At 44.3% G+C, this 18463-nt stretch overlaps 2 protein-coding genes across 7 annotated transcripts in view; one reads left to right on the top strand and one right to left on the bottom strand.

Moving 5' to 3' along the window:
- Nucleotides 1-1891: 1891 nt before the first annotated feature.
- Nucleotides 1892-13453, bottom strand: MRPL2 (mitochondrial ribosomal protein L2). The gene is made up of 8 exons (XM_053383419.1): nt 13350-13453; nt 11234-11323; nt 10136-10301; nt 8774-8915; nt 8534-8649; nt 7405-7515; nt 3669-3742; nt 1892-2195 (listed from the first exon to the last, which is right to left on the bottom strand). The coding sequence occupies exons 2-8, from the start codon at nt 11300-11302 to the stop codon at nt 1983-1985; spliced, it is 891 nt and encodes a 296-aa protein (XP_053239394.1). The 5' UTR covers nt 11303-11323; nt 13350-13453; the 3' UTR covers nt 1892-1982.
- Nucleotides 13454-15972: 2519 nt separating this feature from the next.
- KLC4 (kinesin light chain 4) overlaps nt 15973-18463 on the top strand; it is a 71478-nt gene continuing 68987 nt past the window's right edge. For 3 of the 6 annotated variants that reach the window (XM_053383416.1, XM_053383415.1, XM_053383411.1), the window contains exon 1: nt 16014-16148. The gene's annotated coding sequence lies outside the window, so the exon portion shown is untranslated. The other 3 variants (XM_053383418.1, XM_053383417.1, XM_053383414.1) reach the window with 2 other exon arrangements.

Raw genomic sequence — 18463 nt, 5'->3', positions numbered from 1 at the left:
ATAAATCAGTTGGATAAAGAATTATTTTTGCATGAGCGTGCAAACATGTGGATGCTTGTGAACACATATGTAACTTCAGTGAGTCCCCATCTCTGGGATGGGCAATAAAAATATTTTACCATAGTAAAAGATGTCATCATCATGCCTCACCTGAGGTGTGTCAACCGTATTAGGGGTGCCTACAGGGCAGTCCTATATACATGTCTGCTCAGATGCAAATCCCATTAAGTTCAATGAGATTTGCTCCCTACTAAGAGGTATTAAAACTGCAATCCTCTGTGTACTCACTGAGGAACAGCCCCCATGGAGCACAACTGAGACATACTTTTGAGTAAACAGGTAAGATGCCACAGGTATTAATGCAAAGTTTTATATTTTTGAACATGCAGAATTGCCATTGCTATTCTGCAGCCTCTCTGCATCATGAAATTCATTTTGCATCTAGCAGAGACTTGACGCTGCAATTCTATATGGGTCTACTCAATGGTAAGTCCCACTGATTTCCACAAGGCCTTCTCCCAGGTAAATGGGTGTAGCAATGCAGCCTAATTCAGTCTAACATTTGTTGGAGCAGCTGGGCATAGAAAGGGTTCAATTTCCTTCAGCCTAATTCACCCCATGGGCAAGGTAATCACAGGTGTAAGGTCAAATGAGCCATTTGCTGTGGTAATGGCTCTGAGCACTTCCTATATCTATTACTGTATGTCAGATTCCCAACATTTTCATTGCACCTCAAGACTCTCAACAAGATGCAGGCTTTTACTCCTGAATCATGCCCAGATTTTCTTATCCCCCTTCCCTACCCACCCCCTATGTTTTGCTGAACCTCTAGCCATAAGGGTTCTGGTCTGGAGGTGAAAGCACGCTTGCTATTTTGGGGTGATGTTTTAGTTAATCCTAATTAAGGCATCACTCTACCACAATTTTTTTCGTACTGCATCGCAATCTGCCCACATTACCCTAACAATCGGATTCCGTACTGAGTCAGTTAAACCTAAGCACACCAATTTAAATGGGTTCAGATCCTCCCAATTCTGACTAGGACTAGGTTGTTTAGTGTGTCAGCCCCAGTAAACTGTTCTCTCCAGTGGGATTTACGGTATTCTTTCAACAATCCCCCATTTTGCCAGAACTGTACGATTATCAGTTTATGGTAACAGAGAGGCAGGCTTTTTCATGCCATCCCTGGTGAAATGAGATGCCCACATCAGTATTGGCATTCTGAGGGCTCCTGAAGACACACTTGTTTGGCCAAGCATTCCCCTGAACCAATTTCCGATATTATTTTAACTCTTAAAATGGTTATGCTATTAAATCCTGTTTTGTTATATATTTTAACTGAGGGTGTTTTAATGCCCCACTGTAATTGTACTGATTTTATAGCTGTAATCTATAAAGCAGAGACATCACCTTGCCAACAAAGGCCCATATAGTTAAAGCTATGGTTTTCACAGTAGTGATGTATGGAAGTGAGAGCTGGACCATAAAGAAGGCTGATTGCCAAAGAATTGATGGTTTTGAATTATGGTGCTGGAGGAGACGCTTGAGAGTCCCGTGGACTGCAAGAAGATCAAATCTATCCATTCTGAAGGAAATCATCCCTGAGTGCTCACCGGATGGACAGATTCTGAAGCTGAGTGCCTGGCGTGCTCTGGAAAAGACCCTGATGTTGGGAAAGATGGAGGGCACAAGGAGAAGGGGACGACAGAGGACGAGATGGTTGGACAGTGTTCTCGAGGCTACCAGCATGAGTTTGACCAAACTGCGGGAGGCAGTGGAAGACAGGAGTGCCTGGCGTGCTCTGGTCCATGGGGTCACAAAGAGTCAGACACAACAGAGGCCATTTTGGCATATAAGCGGTAAATAAATTAACAAACAACAACAAGGGATGTACTCTGCAACCTTAGCTGAGTTTACATGTCAGAGAGGATAGCCTTTATTGACAGAATCCTACAGAATCACTGACAACACAGACACAGGCATCAAACGTGTGCAGACGCTGATGGGATGTTGACATAGCTCTTCATGGGTGGGAGGGGCCTGATCTTGCGGCCCGCCCATCCCCCTTTGCGATGCCACAGGCCACTCTTGGGCCGCTTCCCTAACCACCGGTTCCGACCAGCCTTCCCGATGATCCGCTTGTTGTGGTCAACGTTGGAAACGCGGCCCACTGTGGCCATGCAGGTCTCCATCACCTGTAAGAGTGAGAAAGGTTATGGAGCAGGAACACAAACCAGGGGTGAAGAACCTCAGTAGACACATTGCCTAACTCGTACAAAACCTATGTGGGAAAGTGTAGACTGAGCAATGATAACGTTAGAAGCTTCATACGCCATTACACCCTCGATTTTTACATGTTGCTGGATCTTTCAGGATTTAACTTCCTTCCGCAGGGCCTGTAAGACAGAGCTATTCCGCCTGGCTTTCAATTTGAACTTAGCCTGATCTTTTATTCCCCTTCCTTCCCTCTCCCTCCCCTCCCCTCCCTCCCCACCTGGTACGCAGGCTAAGACCCTACCTGCCCGCGAACTGTCTCGCCAGAGTGGTGCATGCTCTAGTTATCTCACGCTTGGACTACTGCAACGCGCTCTACGTGGGGCTACCTTTGAAGGTGACCCGGAAACTGCAATTAATCCAGAATGCGGCAGCTAGACTGGTGACTGGGAGTGGCCGCCGGGACCACATAACACCGGTTCTGAGAGATCTGCATTGGCTCCCAGTACGTTTCCGAGCACGATTCAAAGTGTTGGTGCTGACCTTTAAAGCCCTAAACGGCCTCGGTCCTGTATACCTGAAGGAGCGTCTCCACCCCCATCGTTCAGCCCGGACACTGAGATCCAGCGCCGAGGGCCTTCTGGCGGTTCCCTCATTGCGAGAAGTGAGGCTACAGGGAACCAGACAGAGGGCCTTCTCGGTAGTGGCGCCCGCCCTGTGGAATGCCCTCCCATCAGATGTCAAAGAGATAAATAATTACCTGACATTCAGAAGACATCTTAAGGCAGCCCTGTTCAGGGAAGTTTTTAATATGTAACGCTGTACTGTTTTTAACACTGATTGGGAGCCGCCCAGAGTGGCTGGGGAAACTCAGCCAGATGGGCGGGGTATAAATAATAATTATTATTATTATTATTATTATTATTATTATTATTATTATGAAGATTACCCGCTCTGGGATCCCACAGCTAATTCTCCCCTGGTCTCCTCGCTGGCCCAAATAGGACTAATTTAGCCAGCTAGCCCTGGTGATCATCTAATGTTTATTGGATGGATTTTCCCCATAAATTGATTTTTGAATTCTGAATTTATTGTTTTATACTGTATTTTATGCTGTTTTTTGTTGCATCAATTAAGTGTTTTAAATTTGTTGTTAGCCGCCCTGAGCCCGGTTTTCTGAACCGGGAAGGGCGGGGTATAAATAAAAAATTATTATTATTATTATTGACAACTTGGTTCAGCACGGAAGGCCCAAACAACCAATACAACCTGGTGGCCTCCGTATTTTCTTGGACTACAATTCCCACTTGACCACTGGCAACACCAGCCGGGTCTGGTAGGAACTGTAGTCCAAAACATCTGGTGGGCACCAGGTTGAAGAAGGCTGCCATACGGATGGGTCAGCGAGCAGATGCCATCTGCCACGTGGCGGCATATATGCCCAAATTGTTTACCTGCATTTGCCTCTTGGAGGGCAACTGGATGATGACTGTCTCGTTCACCTTCCTTAGTATCACGCCACAGGTGCCTGGAAGCAAGAACAAGGCATCAGCAGGGCTTCAGTATCCTTTGACTCAGCTCAGCTCACATTTACTGGAAGCAGCAAGGAAACGAATTCCCCATAAGCTTCTTTACAAACTGCTGGCCAGATCCTGATCTTCCACAAAGCAGTGTGGGTCACTTTTTTTTTTTTAATTCAAGGCATTTATATATTAGTCATTAGCATTTCTAAGCAGTATACAAACAACAACAACATACAGAGAATAAAACAGTAAAAAGTTCATCACAAAGCAGGCATCCCCAAACTCGGCCCTCCAGCTGTTTTGGGACTACAACTCCCATCATCCCTAGCTAACAGGACCAGTGGTCAGGGATGATGGGGATTGTAGTCCCAAAACAGCAGGAGGGCAGAGTTTGGGGATGCCTGATCATAAAGCTTAGAATGGCTACTGGAATAAGAAAGTCTTTTGTGTCGTGTGCCTGAAGTTCAGCAAGGTTCAGTCGGGAGGTAGTACTACAGGCTGGGGCCCACAACACAGAATGAATGGGGGACTATCAGTGGAGACTTCCCCAAAAGATTTGACTTCCGGGTTAACACCATCGGTGAATGGCGGAGTTCCTCCGACCGGAGGAACTGGCTCCGTGGAAACTGGGTCTACCCGCCGCGGCGAAGGTGGGGACCCGCTAGAAATCCCAGGTGGAAGAAGCCTGGGAACGTGGGGTTCGGCAGAGCACTAGGAGCGCCTCCCCTACTCGCGGGGAACCCCATTTTGGGGCTCTGGAGTGAAGTAGGGTGAGCGGCGCGGTGCTGCGAACTGACTGCTATTTTCACGAAGGGAAGCCGCATTGCCATTGCCGGAGAGCGCTGACTTTTTCCTGTCGACAATTGGACTCTAAATAAGTACCCGTGAGTAGAAACGGAAAATTGGATCAAGAAATATCCTAATTTGGCACCGAAGCAGGAAGGTTCAAAACAGGAAGTCCGCCTTCCGCTTTTTGTAAATAGTCTGAAGCAAAAACCTTGTAAGCTAATAGCCTGGAAAGTTGTTTTACAAAGGTCGAAATTTCCTTCATTTATAACCACTAAAACCCCCTTGGAAGCAGGAGAAAAGGGGGGCGGAATTTAACTGTTCAAGCCTGCAGGAGAGGGAGTAAAGGAAAATAAGTTTCCACCATCTCAACCCTGGGAATGGGGTGTCAGAGGCAGAAATTACGGAGACGTCCATTGACTGTGAATGGAACATTTAGACAGATAGCAAAAAAAAAAAGAAGGGGGAAAAAAGAGAAACAAATTGATTCCAATGTTGCCTTTTGCATTATAAAGAAACAAAATATTTGAAAATTGAAAGTAACTTTCTTTTGTTGGACATGCTTTAAAAAGATGGACACAAATAGAAATTGTATCCTCTAGAGGGAGCTTGTCAAATTGTTGCTGCAGTTTACTTGGGGACTTCACAGCTGCGAGATTAACATCGTGGGACCAGACTGTGACCTTGAATAAAAATGTGTTTGGAAGAAGTCCTGGTGCTTGCTTTTTGCAAGACAAGTGCTTTGTTGGAGCAGTTGCATGAGAAGGTGGATTTGATGAACGAGAAGTTGGATTTGATGACTGTTGTAATCGGCGAATGTGGACAAATAGGGAATACTGACATAGAAATCATACAGGGACCAATCCAGGAAACTGGTTTGACTGGGCAAATGCAAGGGCAGATAATAATGGAGGAAGTTACGGTGGTACCTCAAGCAATACAAATGGAGAGACCCGAGGCCCTGCAGGAGCATAAGCCGCTGTTTTGGAAGAATGATCTTGGAATGGGCCAGAGGGAGTCTGGAGCTGAGGAGGCTCTTAACTTTGGAGAGATTTTGAAATACGCTGTTAAAGATCTTCTGGATTATATTGATGGCTGTGGGGAGTGGGACTGTGGGGAATGGGTGGGTCGGATGAGGGGAGATGGAGGTAAGTATGGGCGGAAATCCCCCGGAGACCTACTCCTCAATGAGAAAGGAAAGAAACTAAGAAAGAGACCAACAAAAGACAAGGAAAAGTGCAAATATAAACAAGAAGAAGAAGATCTGCAGAAGGGGCATGGAAGAGATTTAAGGGCCTCGGACATAAGACTACCAGGTTGATGGACTAGATGGAATGGATAGTAAGGACTGACATAACCTGAGACCAGGAAGAAGGGACGTTGGATGAAAATTGGAAGAGTCTATAAAGAAAAACTTTTATTTTGGGAATTAGTGTAAAATTAATTAATATTAGGGAGAATGTTGGAACGAAATTGTCTGGCTTTAGTAGAAATGATATAAGGAGTTATGTATAATATAAGCATTAAGTTTTTAAGATTTAAGGTACTTTATGGTAAGATAAGGTTAGATAAAAAGTAAGGCAAATTGAATAACAGTTTATGGTGAAAGATGGATAGGATGTATAAATTATTGAATGTTAGAATGTTGTTGGAATGAAGTTAACTGGTTTTAGCAGTAATGTTACAAAGGAGTATGTAAAAATGGATTGTTAACAGGTGAGAATGTAAAGTTATAACATATTAAGATAAAGGATTAAGATAAAAACAAAGAGGGAAAGGATTTGCTGAATTAACTAACTGAACTGGAATACAAAAAAGGGAGGTGTGAGGAGGTCAGGGAAACAAGTAAATGAAAGACAAGACATGGAAAGATGGATTTGTTTTTAATTGTTTTTATTTTTCTGTATTTTGTATTTTTTGTTGCTTTTTTCTCTCTTTTTCTTATTTTTGTATTTTTTTCTGAAACTTTAATAAATATAATTTTTTTTAAAAAAGAGACTTCCTCAAAAGATTTACTGTATATGTTGGGGGCGGGGTAAATACTCGGTGTTGTACACCGCATTAGAAACATTTTGTTGTGAAGCAGTTTATAAATCCTTAAATAAGAATAAAAAGAGGCAGCTCCTCCAAAAAAGGGGGAGTGTGTATGGAAGGAGGCAAGGTAAGATTCTTTTGGGACACTTTGCTAAAAAACCAGAGGCATTTTTACTAGGAATAGTAGGTTCTGAAATAAAAAGGAAGGATGAGAAGATAGTTTTATATGCGGTAACAGCAGCTAGAATTATGTTGGCCCAGAAGTGGAAACAAGAAGAAATGCCTATGATTGAAGAATGGAGAAGGAAAGTAATGGATTATGCAGAACTGGACAGATTAACAGGGAGGATTCGGAACCGACGGGACCAGAGATTCACTGAAGACTGGAAAAAGTTCACAGATTATATTAAAAATATATGTGACAATGATTTGACATTTGTAAGTTTTCAAAAAGCTCTGTAAGAAGAATTGTTAGAAATATTGCTTAAATAATATGAAAAGATAATAGGTTATATAGTGCAATATTAATTAAGAAATGTGATGATAAGTAACAACTACGGAAAATTATCAGACAGGTTGATGGAAGTCTAAAAGAAAAACGATTTGTGTTAAAAATTTGATGTTGAACTGTATTTAAAAATTTTGTTATTGGAAAACTAATAAAAAATTATATATATATATAAAAAAGATTCTTTTGGGACACAGACTCCATTTGTTCCAACAGATTTAACCTTCTCCTTTAGTTGAAAAGGAAGGGAGGAAAAGGAGGCAACTGTCTTGATTCTAACCACCTGCCCAGGTTTGCTACCTCCCTCAAAGTTGTTTCTGGCCTTGATCTTGTGCTGACCTGCTGCTCGAATATACTGCGCTCCTTTCCCGGGATGGCTCTCTAAATTGTTGATCAGGGTCCCTACTGGCAGAGCCCCAACTGGATAGGCATCTCCTTCATTAGCCGACACTGAAAGACAATAAATAAATAAATCCCACCACCATATTCACACCGAAAACAGCCAAGGCACAACAACTCCAAGTAGAACTAAGGCCCAAGGCAGCATACAGAACTCGAGGGGTGAGTCCAGTGTGCGGCCTCAGTCTGTCCTCCTTCAGCAGATGGACAAGCACAAGGAATGTCGTGCACAATATTGGTGCCACCACTGAAAAGGCCCTGTTATGGATACAGGGCCATCCAATGTAAGGGTGGGAGTGAGAACAGAGCTTTGAGTGCTAATGCTTCACTGTACATTTAAGTAGTGGTTCCTCAATATTTCCACCCCCCCCCCAATGGATCACTTGAAAGTTGCTGGTTGTCTTGGTGGACCACTTAAATGTTTTTGACGTCCATTGTAGCAATTGCGATGTGCTATGCGTAGATGCTGTATGTGTTTCACTGCTATTGCTGCTTTCACCTCTTACTGCATTTTAGTGCTTTACAGTTTGCATTGCATCAAATTCAACTATAAGAAATAAAAGTAGCAATAAAAATAGAGTTTAAAAATCAATGCAGTTATTGATATTGTGCGGGGAGGAAAAAGTGGGTGTCCTAATAACTTTAGGCACCCTCAACAAACTACAGTTCCCAGAATTCTTTGAGGGAAGCTGTAACCCTTTAAAGCGTCATGATACTGCATTAAATGTATGGTGCAGATGGAACCACTGCCTCTTCCACCGTCAAAACAGTTCTTACTGTTAGGAAATCTGCTTCCCTGCAATTTCCACCCATTAGTTCCAGCCCTACGCTCTGGAACAACAGAGATTGAGCCTGCTCCCGTCTTCTGCAAGACAGCCCTTCAAATATTTGAAGAGTGCTACCCTATCTCCTCTGAAAGCTTCTCTTCTCCAGGCTAAACCTAGTCAGCTCTTAAGAACTATTCGTGGGCCTTGATTTTTTCAGAGTCCTTGCCACCTGCGTTACCCAGCCGGTCAATGTCCTTTGTAAAATATGGCACCCAGAACAGGACACCGTCCTCCAGATTTACCTGCCATCCTGCCAATTTGTCCTGAAGTTTTGAGGATGTCACCAGCCTGCATGTTTTCTGTCGCAATGATCCACCGTCTCCTCTTCCCTCCAGCCACGAGAGCTATGTCTGCAGATCTGCCGTGGGCAATAACAAAGGGATACCAAGAGGGCATAGTCAGCCTAAGCTGTCAGTCTCATTCCCAAGTATCAAAAAGGAAAGAAACCACCACAGTCTCCAGACCATGTGTCTGCTACTCACCTGCATGGGTCGTACCGCACCTGAACCACTTTCTCCTCAAAGGAACCAGGCTCTTGTCCAGCTTCATAGTTCAGCCTTCGGAAATCAATCATGCGGTAGCGCTGCTTATGCCCGCCTCCAATTCTATGCACCCGGATACGACCTTGTGACAGACATGGAGCTCATTCAGCATCACACATTGCAGTCAAATGGATAGATAAAAATACTGGACCAAGCTTTCCAGCAACCACCCTATCTCTAGGAAAGCGGTCAGAAGTTAGGTCTGGCCAAAGGTAAAACCTGAAACAAGACTAAAAGCTTCCAGGTTTCAAAAAGCAAGCATCTAGTCCTCATGGTGGTTAGTATACACTTGGTGGGGTGGGGGGAAGCAGGAATTAACTTGAGAATTAGAAACCAAAAGATGCCCAGATTGTTATTCATATTGACTTGGGAACAATACAATATGTTTAGCTAAGAGTCCTTATTGTAAAGTTGCTTCATTAATATTTCGATAGTTGACTCGAGCATTTCTTATTTGAGTCGATGAATCCCCAAAATAAAAATATTGGAGAGCCCTGGTGCAGCTATGATCTGGAAATTCTCACCTCACCCATGAGTTCAGTCAGTGGCATTAAGAAAACTATCGTCCTCTTTGTTCCGGTTCCAGTCGCCCGTGTGTAACATGGAGATAACTACCCTGGATAATGCTATGCTGGCCTGCTGGGTTGTTGTAAGAATTACGTTATGTGAAGTCTTTTGTACACTCGAAACGCACGATACAAATGCTAAGCATAATGATCAGAAGAACATTTCTCCTCCTAACTGGAGCTTGGCATCCACCATTTTCTTTGAAGTGGGTCACAGTTCAGTGGCAGTGCACAAGCTTTGTGTCTAGCAGTTCCAAGGCTCGATCCTCAGCACCTTCAGTCAAAAAGCAGTTCCAAGAACATAAAAAGAACCTGCTGGATCAGGCCAAGAGCCCATCTAATCCAGCAACTCATTCTCAGAGTCATTGTTGGACTTCCACTGCCTTCCCAATGTTGCGCCTGGTTTTGGGAAGAGGCGCCAGGGCTCTGGCAGGGTCCTAGAGCCCTCCTACCTCCTTCCCAAAGCACATTCCCATCTTGCTGCCAGTATTCAGCCCCTAACAAGTTGTCCTTGAGAGAATATGGCCCTCAACAGAAGAAAGGTTGCCCACACCTGCCTTAACGTAGTCTAAAGATTTAAAACAAAAACCGTGTTGTTTTTTTAAAAAGAAATTCCCTTGCCATAGGAGAACAGCGTCAGAAGACTTGGCTTTTTTCCCTACTTGGTCTCTCCTGACAGAGGAGGTTGCCTTTGCTCACTTGAGCGCAGTCCAGCTGTGAGGGGCTGCATACATACCTGTGTGGTCTCGCCCTCCTGTCTTTTTCATGCCAATGGGCTTTGTGGTATACTTGATCCTGCATTTCCACAGTGGATCAGAGGTAGATACAACAGCAGAGGTACTGATTTCACGGTATGCATGGACAAGGCCAGCAAGGCAGGTGGGCTTGGGAGAAACAGGTATCTAGGAAAGGTGGAAATCAAGCATCATGAACTGAATTTTCTACCCTAATTCCTATGTTCAAGGTGTGTTTGAATTAGATCTATGCCAGAAGTCTCCAGCATGGTCTTCCCTTAGCGTCCACAAAACATCTTTGTCCTCCACTATCACTGCCCCCCTTGGTCATGAGGTGATGAGAATGACTATCTTTTCCTCCTTTGTAAAGTACATAGAGCTGAAGGAGGAAGTTGGAAGAGTGGCCCTTCCCCTCCACTTCCTCTTTCAGCTCTATGTGCTTTTAAGGGCTTGTTCTGTGTCCATTTTCTGTCTGAATGTGCCCATGGTCTTAAAAAGGTTGGTAACCCCAATCTAGGCCATAATCTCGCAATCCTTTGCTGTCTGTTGTGCTTTGGAAATGTGGCCTTAAAATGCGGTGACAATCTTATCAGCAAAGATCTGAAAAAATTATCCCACTGCAACGTGTTAAAAATGCAGCAGTTGTTGCAAAACACAGAGTCAAAAACACTTGAAAAGTTTGTGGTGCTACAGTGGAAGGTGCTGGAACTGAATCCTGTATTAGATGTCACAACCTCCAAGCCAAACACTATTCTCCCCACTTTCAGATTTTTTGGGGGAGACAGGTGTTGGTTGTTATTACTCAGGAGAGCAGAAAACAAATGCTCATAAGAATTTTTCCTTATTATATCTGCATGCGTCATTTGGTCAAATCCTAAAACAAACAGCAACAACAAAAACGGAATTGGTTTCTAGGCTGAGCCCTGGTAATTCCAAACTTAATTTAAGGCCTTGGTGTCAGGAAAATAAGCAAGTTTAATTGCGCTGCAAAGTCCACAGCAAAATTATATCCAGAGAGAGGATATCCTATATACACAGTGCATGCAATAATATACCCACAGTGGAAAAAGATAAGAAACTGATCAACATGGCTGCTGTACCTGGGAGAGACGAGGGCTTGAGGACAAGAGCAGGGACCCAAAGCTCCGGATCAAGCTAGATACAGCCATTATCAGTAACACCTGTTCCTGCTGCAGAGATGGGGAAGAACGGTAGTATTATTAGTTGACTGATACATGTGAAGTGACGTAAGCAATAAAAACCATCAACACAAAACAGACAGAAAGCTTTGCTGGGATAAGTGCCACTATTTCCGGGGGGAAAGCTGAAAACAACCATTTTATTTGTTCCGTAAAAAAAATAAAATCCAATCCATTCTCCAAGAAGCTTACAGTGATATACATAGGGTTTGTTCCATTTGATTCTCACAAGCCTGTAAGAGATGTTAGGGGGAGAGGTGGTGATTGGCCCAAGGTCACCTAGTGATTCAGGATCCAAACCCAGCTTTCCCAGGTACTAATTGACACTACTTCAAGGATGGGGAACCTGTGGCCATTCAGATGGTGTTTAACTCCAATTTCTATCTCCCCAGCCAGCAGGAATGATGGGAGTTGTAGTCCAATGTCTAGAGGCCACAGGTTCCCTATATTTGCTCTACACATTATGCCACCGAAACATAGTAACTAGAACTGGGGAGAATCCTGGAACCATCTTATTCCAAAGCATTATCCATAGAGTTGTAAGACAACTTGTGAGGTGTCTCTCTAAGGAAAGCACTTCAATGTATAAAACAGGATGAAATCCACATGCAGAGTGTGCTTTGAATCACAAGAAAATTTATCAGTGGCGATGGGAATAGTGCTTGCCTTCCCATTCTTAGGCTGCAATTCTACACCCACTTGAGTAACCTTCACTGAACTCAATGGTTACTTCTGAGTAACACTGTTAGCAAACAGTTTCTAGGACAGCACAGGAACAGTGATTGCCTCATCTGGGGGAGAGGGGACCATCACAAGTCTTTATTAAAGCTAAAGGTAAAGGACCCCTGACAGTTAAGTCCAGTGGCGAACGACTCTGGGGTTGCGGCGCTCATCTCGCTTTACTGGCCGAGGGAGCAGACTTTGTCCGCAGACAGTTTTTCTGGGTCATGTGGCCAGCATGACTAAGCTGCTTCTGGCGAAACCAGAGTAGCACACGGAAACACCGTTTACCTTCCCACCAGAGCGGTACCTATTTATCTACTTGCACTTGAACGTGCTTTCGAACTGCTAGGTTGGCAGGAGCTGGGACCGAGCAATGGGAGCTCATCCCGCCGTAGGGATTCAAACTGCCAACCTTCCGATACCACCTGCTTTATTATTCCTCTCTAATTGTTGTTCCTGATAATTAAAGGAAAAACACCCAAAGAGCTTTTCTGAGATGCGTAGGGTAGCAAATGAGCCAAGTTTTTTCTCAGAGTATAGATATTAAAAAGCCTCATGCTCTACTGACTGAGCCATCCCTCCCACTGAAGTTACAGTTACAGATAGTTAGCCGTATCTGAAGAAGTGTGCATGCACACGAAAGCTCATACCAAGAACTAACTTAGTTGGTCTTTAAGGTGCTACTGGAAAGAAAAAAATTTTTTTTGTTATGCCTAAGCTAGGTCCATTAGTTTAAATGGGTGTAGTCTGAGTAAAATATACGTGAAGACCACCAGTAATACCCCACCCCCACCCAAGGGGTTAGAATGAAGGGTTGTGGCAGGGCAGAATATTTGCAGCAACTGCAGTCTCTTGTGCAACATTGCACCCACCTTACACAGATGTAAATTTCACGATGTTCAAGGGCACAGGACAGCAGCCTTAATTGCAAGGAACGCACCTAGGCGGCAGCCCTCTCCGCCCACTTGCCTGGTCGTAAGTCCCGTTGAGTTTAACGGGTCTTACCTCCGAGGAGGTTTGTATAGGGGTTGCACCACTGGACTCCGATCCGAACCCAGGATCGGAGTCTGGTTTCAGCAGCGCTTACTTCCAAGAAAACCCTGCACCGTATATCGCAGCTGGAGGAGGAGGGCTTTTGCAGAGAAACGTCTCCGGCAGCTGCAGGGGTCTAACTTACAAGGCTTTCCAGGAAACTGTATCCCACCCCGGATCGGAAATGTTTTTCAGGCAGGCATTATGACCATGCTCAATGCGACACCGGGAATGAGGAGACATTGAGGCCGCCTCCACTCACCCGGAATTAGGTCCCACGCCACTAGTCCTGTGCCTCCATTCTGCCTTCCGGAGCCCACGGAGCATGCGCGCGCCAGTCCTGGGCGGAGCTCCAGTTTTGCTTTGACGTACGAGGGGTCGAGAATCCATAAAAGGGATGGGGAAGAACGGGGTCCTCCAGGTGGTGGTTGGGATGCAGGTTCCCCGTGAAGGAGGTTGGGAGTTGTAGTCCAACAACATCTGGAGGGCCACTTTAATACTGCTGCGGACAGGACTCAGAAATCCTTGTTTCACACGTATTATTTTGCAAATTAAAATAATAATAAAAAATAGTACATAACAACAACAATTTATTATTATTTATACCCCGCCTATCTGGCTGAGTTTCCCCAGCCATTCTGGGCGGCTCCCAATTGATTGTTAAAAACAATACAGCATTAAATATTAAAAACTTCCCTAAACAGGTATTATTGTTGTTTAGTCGTTTAGTCGTGTCTGACTCTTCGTGACCCCATGGACCAGAGCACGCCAGGCACTCCTGTCTTCCACTGCCTCCCGCAGTTTGGTCAAACTCATGCTGGTAGCTTTGAGAACACTGTCCAACCATCTCGTCCTCTGTTGTCCCCTTCTCCTTGTGCCCTCAGTCTTTTCCAACATCAGGGTCTTTTCCAGAGAGTCTTCTCATGAGGTGGCCAAAGTATTGGAGCCTCAGCTTCAGGATCTGTCCTTCCAGTGAGCACTCAGGGCTGATTTCCTGAAGAATGGATAGGGACTCTCAAGAGTCTCCTTCAGCACCATAATTCAAAAGCATCAATTCTTCGCTAATCAGCCTTCTTTATGGTCCAGCTCTCACTTCCATACATCACTACTGGGAAAACCATAGCTTTAACTATACGGACCTTTGTTGGCAAGGTGATGTCTCTGCTGTCTAGGTTTGTCATTGCTTTTGCTAGGCTCTGAATAATGTCTCTTGCTTCATTTTTCATGGAGGAGACTTGGATTGCCAAAGTTGCACAGGCAGCTGAGCTCCTGCGCTTTTAAAGCTGCTGGACAGGCAGGCAGAAACTCGGCAGGTGAAACTTTCCCCCAGCTCCGTGCAAGGAAAGCATTCTCCTGATGAATGCTGCTACCTCGAAAATATTAGGAGGCTTGGGATGAAACTGACAAGCCCAAGAAGCAGCTTTTCAGGGTGATTGGCAAGGTCTTGAGGGCTGATCCGGAGAGACTGCGTGGTGTAGTTGTTAGCATGCCAGGTTAGGGCTAAGAAGGCCTAGGTTCAAACCCCACTGCCAACCCACAGCCATGAAGCACACTCTCTCTCTTTTCTAAATTTATTTGATTTTCCATATTAAAATTTACATTCACACAACATACTATATAAAACCAAGATTCCAAAGAATCTCCTGGACTTCCCTCCTCCCCTTTGTGGGTCTTATTGTTAGTCCTTTCCTTCTGCATCTTTTATAGTGATCCAAAGTTTTGTATCTCCATTACAGTATATCCATTATCTCTCTCTCTCTGCCTGGCCTACCTCACCTGGCTGTTGTGAGGGTAAGCTAAGAGGGAAAGAACCACACACAACACCTTGAGCTTCTTAGAGGAAACACAATATATACGTGCAAGAGTAGTATGTTATTGTCATTATTTAAAAAATATTATTAAAATAATAAAACTATATGATTATCAATCTAGTGAAGGGGTAGAGTGCCAATTTCATTCAGGGGAGATAATTTTGGAAAACTATGTGAGAATGCTTATTGCTTATTCACCAGCTCCTCTTGCCGTGATGGTTTATTTCATTTTCCTTTCATCCTTGCTTTGCATTCTTGAAAAGAAATCATTATAAATCATAATATTATAAATAAACAAATAACATCATTTTTCATTTCTTAAAAGAAATTATGGTAATTATGGGGACAGAACTACCTAAATCGTACAGAAATTTATGTATGCTACTATAGCAGCAAGAATGTCACTTGCCCCGAAGTGGAAAGAAGCAAAAGTCCCAGGAAAGGAAGAATGGATACAAAAACTTATGGAATTTGCAGAAATGGTGAAACTTACCACAAGAATAAGAAATCAAGATAACAATTTTTTTATAAAAGAATGGAAATGGTTTATTGAATATTTACAGATATATTGTAAACAGATAAAAACATTGGCAGGAGTAATGTAATAACATGCAGTTTTATAAGAGTATATATTTACAGTAGATAAATAAATGAGCAAGTTAAATGAATTTGGATATGCAGAAGATATTGAAAATAAATTTTAGGAACTGCAGAAAAGGGGGGAAGGAAGTCAAATTTCGAAATATTGATTGTAAAACGAATGAAATGTATAAATTTGAAAAGTATAAATAAAAAACTTAATTAAAAAATTAAAAAGTAAAGGGATTTGGAAAGGCCTGGGAAATAAGGGGCAAAGCAACGAAGCGAACGTCTGAATGGAAGACACGGGGCAGAACTCCTCCTTTCCCTCTTTTCTGCAAAGGAAACTCAACGGGCGAGGCTTGACGGGTTACCGGTAAGTTCTTCGCGGTCACCTGACCGAAAACGCCCCGCCCCCTCTCCGCGCCCTTAAGAGATAGGGAGGATCTCCCTAAGCGCGTCGTGCGCCATGTTGGATTTAAAGGGGCAGCGGCAGGATTGGGAGGAGCTTAGAAGGAGGTTTGTTTTTCCTTCCAGTCGGGAACGGCCGCCGGCGCCGCCTCGTTGGAGGGGGGGGGGAAACACCGGCGGCGAGGAAGTGATAGCGCGACCCATTTGCGCATGCGTGGCTAGCCATCCATCCTACGAGGCTGTCCCTGAAAAAGCAGCAGGTAGGAGCTTTGGTTGCCTTTCTTTCTGCCTTTTCGGAATACGGCGATTGGTTTTCATAATGGATATGCGCCCCCCTCCAATCTCTGGCAGAGTGTTTTTGTTGCAGCAGGGTGGTCCTGTCGTAAAGGGGGGGTAGGCCTCAGAGGGGTGGTCTGCCTGCTGGCGGGTGGGCCAGCGGCTGCTTGCAAGGGGGAGGGAAATGCCAAGAGGCGGGACTGCCTGGAAGCAACAGTCTCTGATCTGGGAGCCCCCCCTTTCACCTCCCCGACCCACCACCCACCAGCCTTAGGGGCAAGGCGATCAAACTCTGCACATGCTCAGGAGCACTGCTGTCTGTCCCTATGTTCCAAGGTTGAGTGCTGGCCGTGAAACACGGTTGCTGGGATCGAGCCCTGTCACTGCTTCAGCCCTGATTTCCAAGCTGTGTCTGCCGGGTTCTCTCTTCCCCTCTTTGCCAATGGCTCATGCCTGACTCACTTCCAAAGGGTTGTTGCGTTTGTTTTTGGCTTCTGTAGGGCTGTGGCTCTCTGCTGTGCTGGCAAAGCAAAAAGACTCTGCTCCAGGCTAAAAGAAGATAGAAGGGCAGATGCCCAGGATTCCTGCCACTCCTTTACTGACAGCAGTTGTGTAGGCTGCCAGAGGAAAAAGCTTTTCCTTCTATCTCAGTCTCCTATTTGGGCTTAGTCTTCACTGATCACAAGTTGCTTCCTGACCAGGAAAATTGGTTCAATGCAGCTGCTGGGGCTGATACCAGGTTTTCTTTCGGAGTGGGAGCCACAGTGATGCTTTACAAGGCTTATTTCTTATATTGCGGCTGTTTATTCTCTGTTGTGGTCTTATCTCCTCCTCTGATTCAAAGCTGCCCCTATCAGCGTGGATTTATTTGCGTAAAATCTGACTTACTTGGCTGCAGTCGTACGTCACACTAAAGTCAGAGGGTCTTACTTCCCATAAACATGTTTAGGATTATGCAATTAAGAGTGGCAGCTGCCTTAGCTGATGATGGGTTTGAGATTCTTGATTTGGGAGCAGCCACTACTGAGTTGAGTTCTGCCTTTCTTTAGGAACTGTGGAGCAAGGATGTTTCATTCTCACAAGAGTCTTCCTTACCCATTTTCCCTTCTTCTTTTTTAATGCCAGAGAACTATTTAATACATGTGGCATGTTCTGCTTAGCTGGGATGTGGTTAAAAGCCCTCTGATGCAACATTCTGTAATGGTCCTACCACTTTCCAATTCCTGTCCCGTTTTTACAAAGAATTTAGGACTGTCTGGGCTTTCTGTTGCCTTGTGCTTTTTCCTCAACTCCCACCTAAATAGGCTGCTGGGTTCCTGTCATCCTCTTGTTAATCATTCAGATGTCTGATGCTGTTTTGAACTCTGAAACCAGCTCTGGGAAACTATGGGAGGAGCTGGCATGCTTGTTCTTAGTTTCAAGGTCCGCTGTGTATGTGGCACTGACTTGCTATTTATAATCATGATGCTATCTCACCGTTTGGCTGTGGGCTGTGGCCTCCTGCAACAGGGAATTTAATGGATTATTTGATGCAACTTCAGCCATTTCTTTTTCAAAGGACTGAGGTCACACCCGCAACATACATCCAAGCACATTTATAGCATATGGCTTTCCCCAAACAATCCTGGAAACTTGTTTACCCCTTGCAGAGCTGCAATTCCCAGCACCCTTAACAAACTACAGCTCCCCAAATTCTATGGGGGAAGCAAAATGTGACCTGAGTTACTGCTGCAATTCTAGGCAGAGTTAGATGTACCTAGTTACATGTGTTGCGTGTCTGAGTGAAGTAGTTCGTATTGCTTTACTCGAATGAGTCTTTTCTCTAAATTATTAGGTGCACTGGATCTGCAGTGGGAACATCCATCTACCACAGCTTTTTAGTGTATTTAGAGCTTCTGCAGATAGATATATTGAACATGAATCACGATCAGTTGTGCCAAAGGGCCACATGAATTAAGGGTTTCACACTGTGGCCAACCAGGTGCTGTTGCTTCACCCTCACCTGGCTCATGCTTCTCCTAAAGATTAAGTGTTTTGTGATGGTGTCTCTATTCAGTTCTTTTTTTCTTAAAAAAAATATGTTTAGGTGTACTCTCATTTTGACTCAAGAAAATCACTATTTTATACTTCAAATCAGGAAAAATAAATACAGTAAATGGACAAAAGTACAAAGATTCACAGAATGTTTAGGGGTATGTGTTCCCCTGCGTCCCCCTAGAAAAAAGCACTGCCTCTATTGTTATAAACTTCTAATCTGAAGATGATACTTGGCTAGGAAAGACGGGGAGAACCGTTTGGC

The sequence above is a fragment of the Podarcis raffonei genome, chromosome 3 (genome assembly GCF_027172205.1).
Source record: "Podarcis raffonei isolate rPodRaf1 chromosome 3, rPodRaf1.pri, whole genome shotgun sequence".
In the NCBI taxonomy this organism is placed as follows: Eukaryota; Metazoa; Chordata; class Lepidosauria; order Squamata; family Lacertidae; genus Podarcis; species Podarcis raffonei.
Note: the sequence above shows the minus strand (reverse complement) of the source record. Positions and strands in the feature narration are given on the sequence as shown.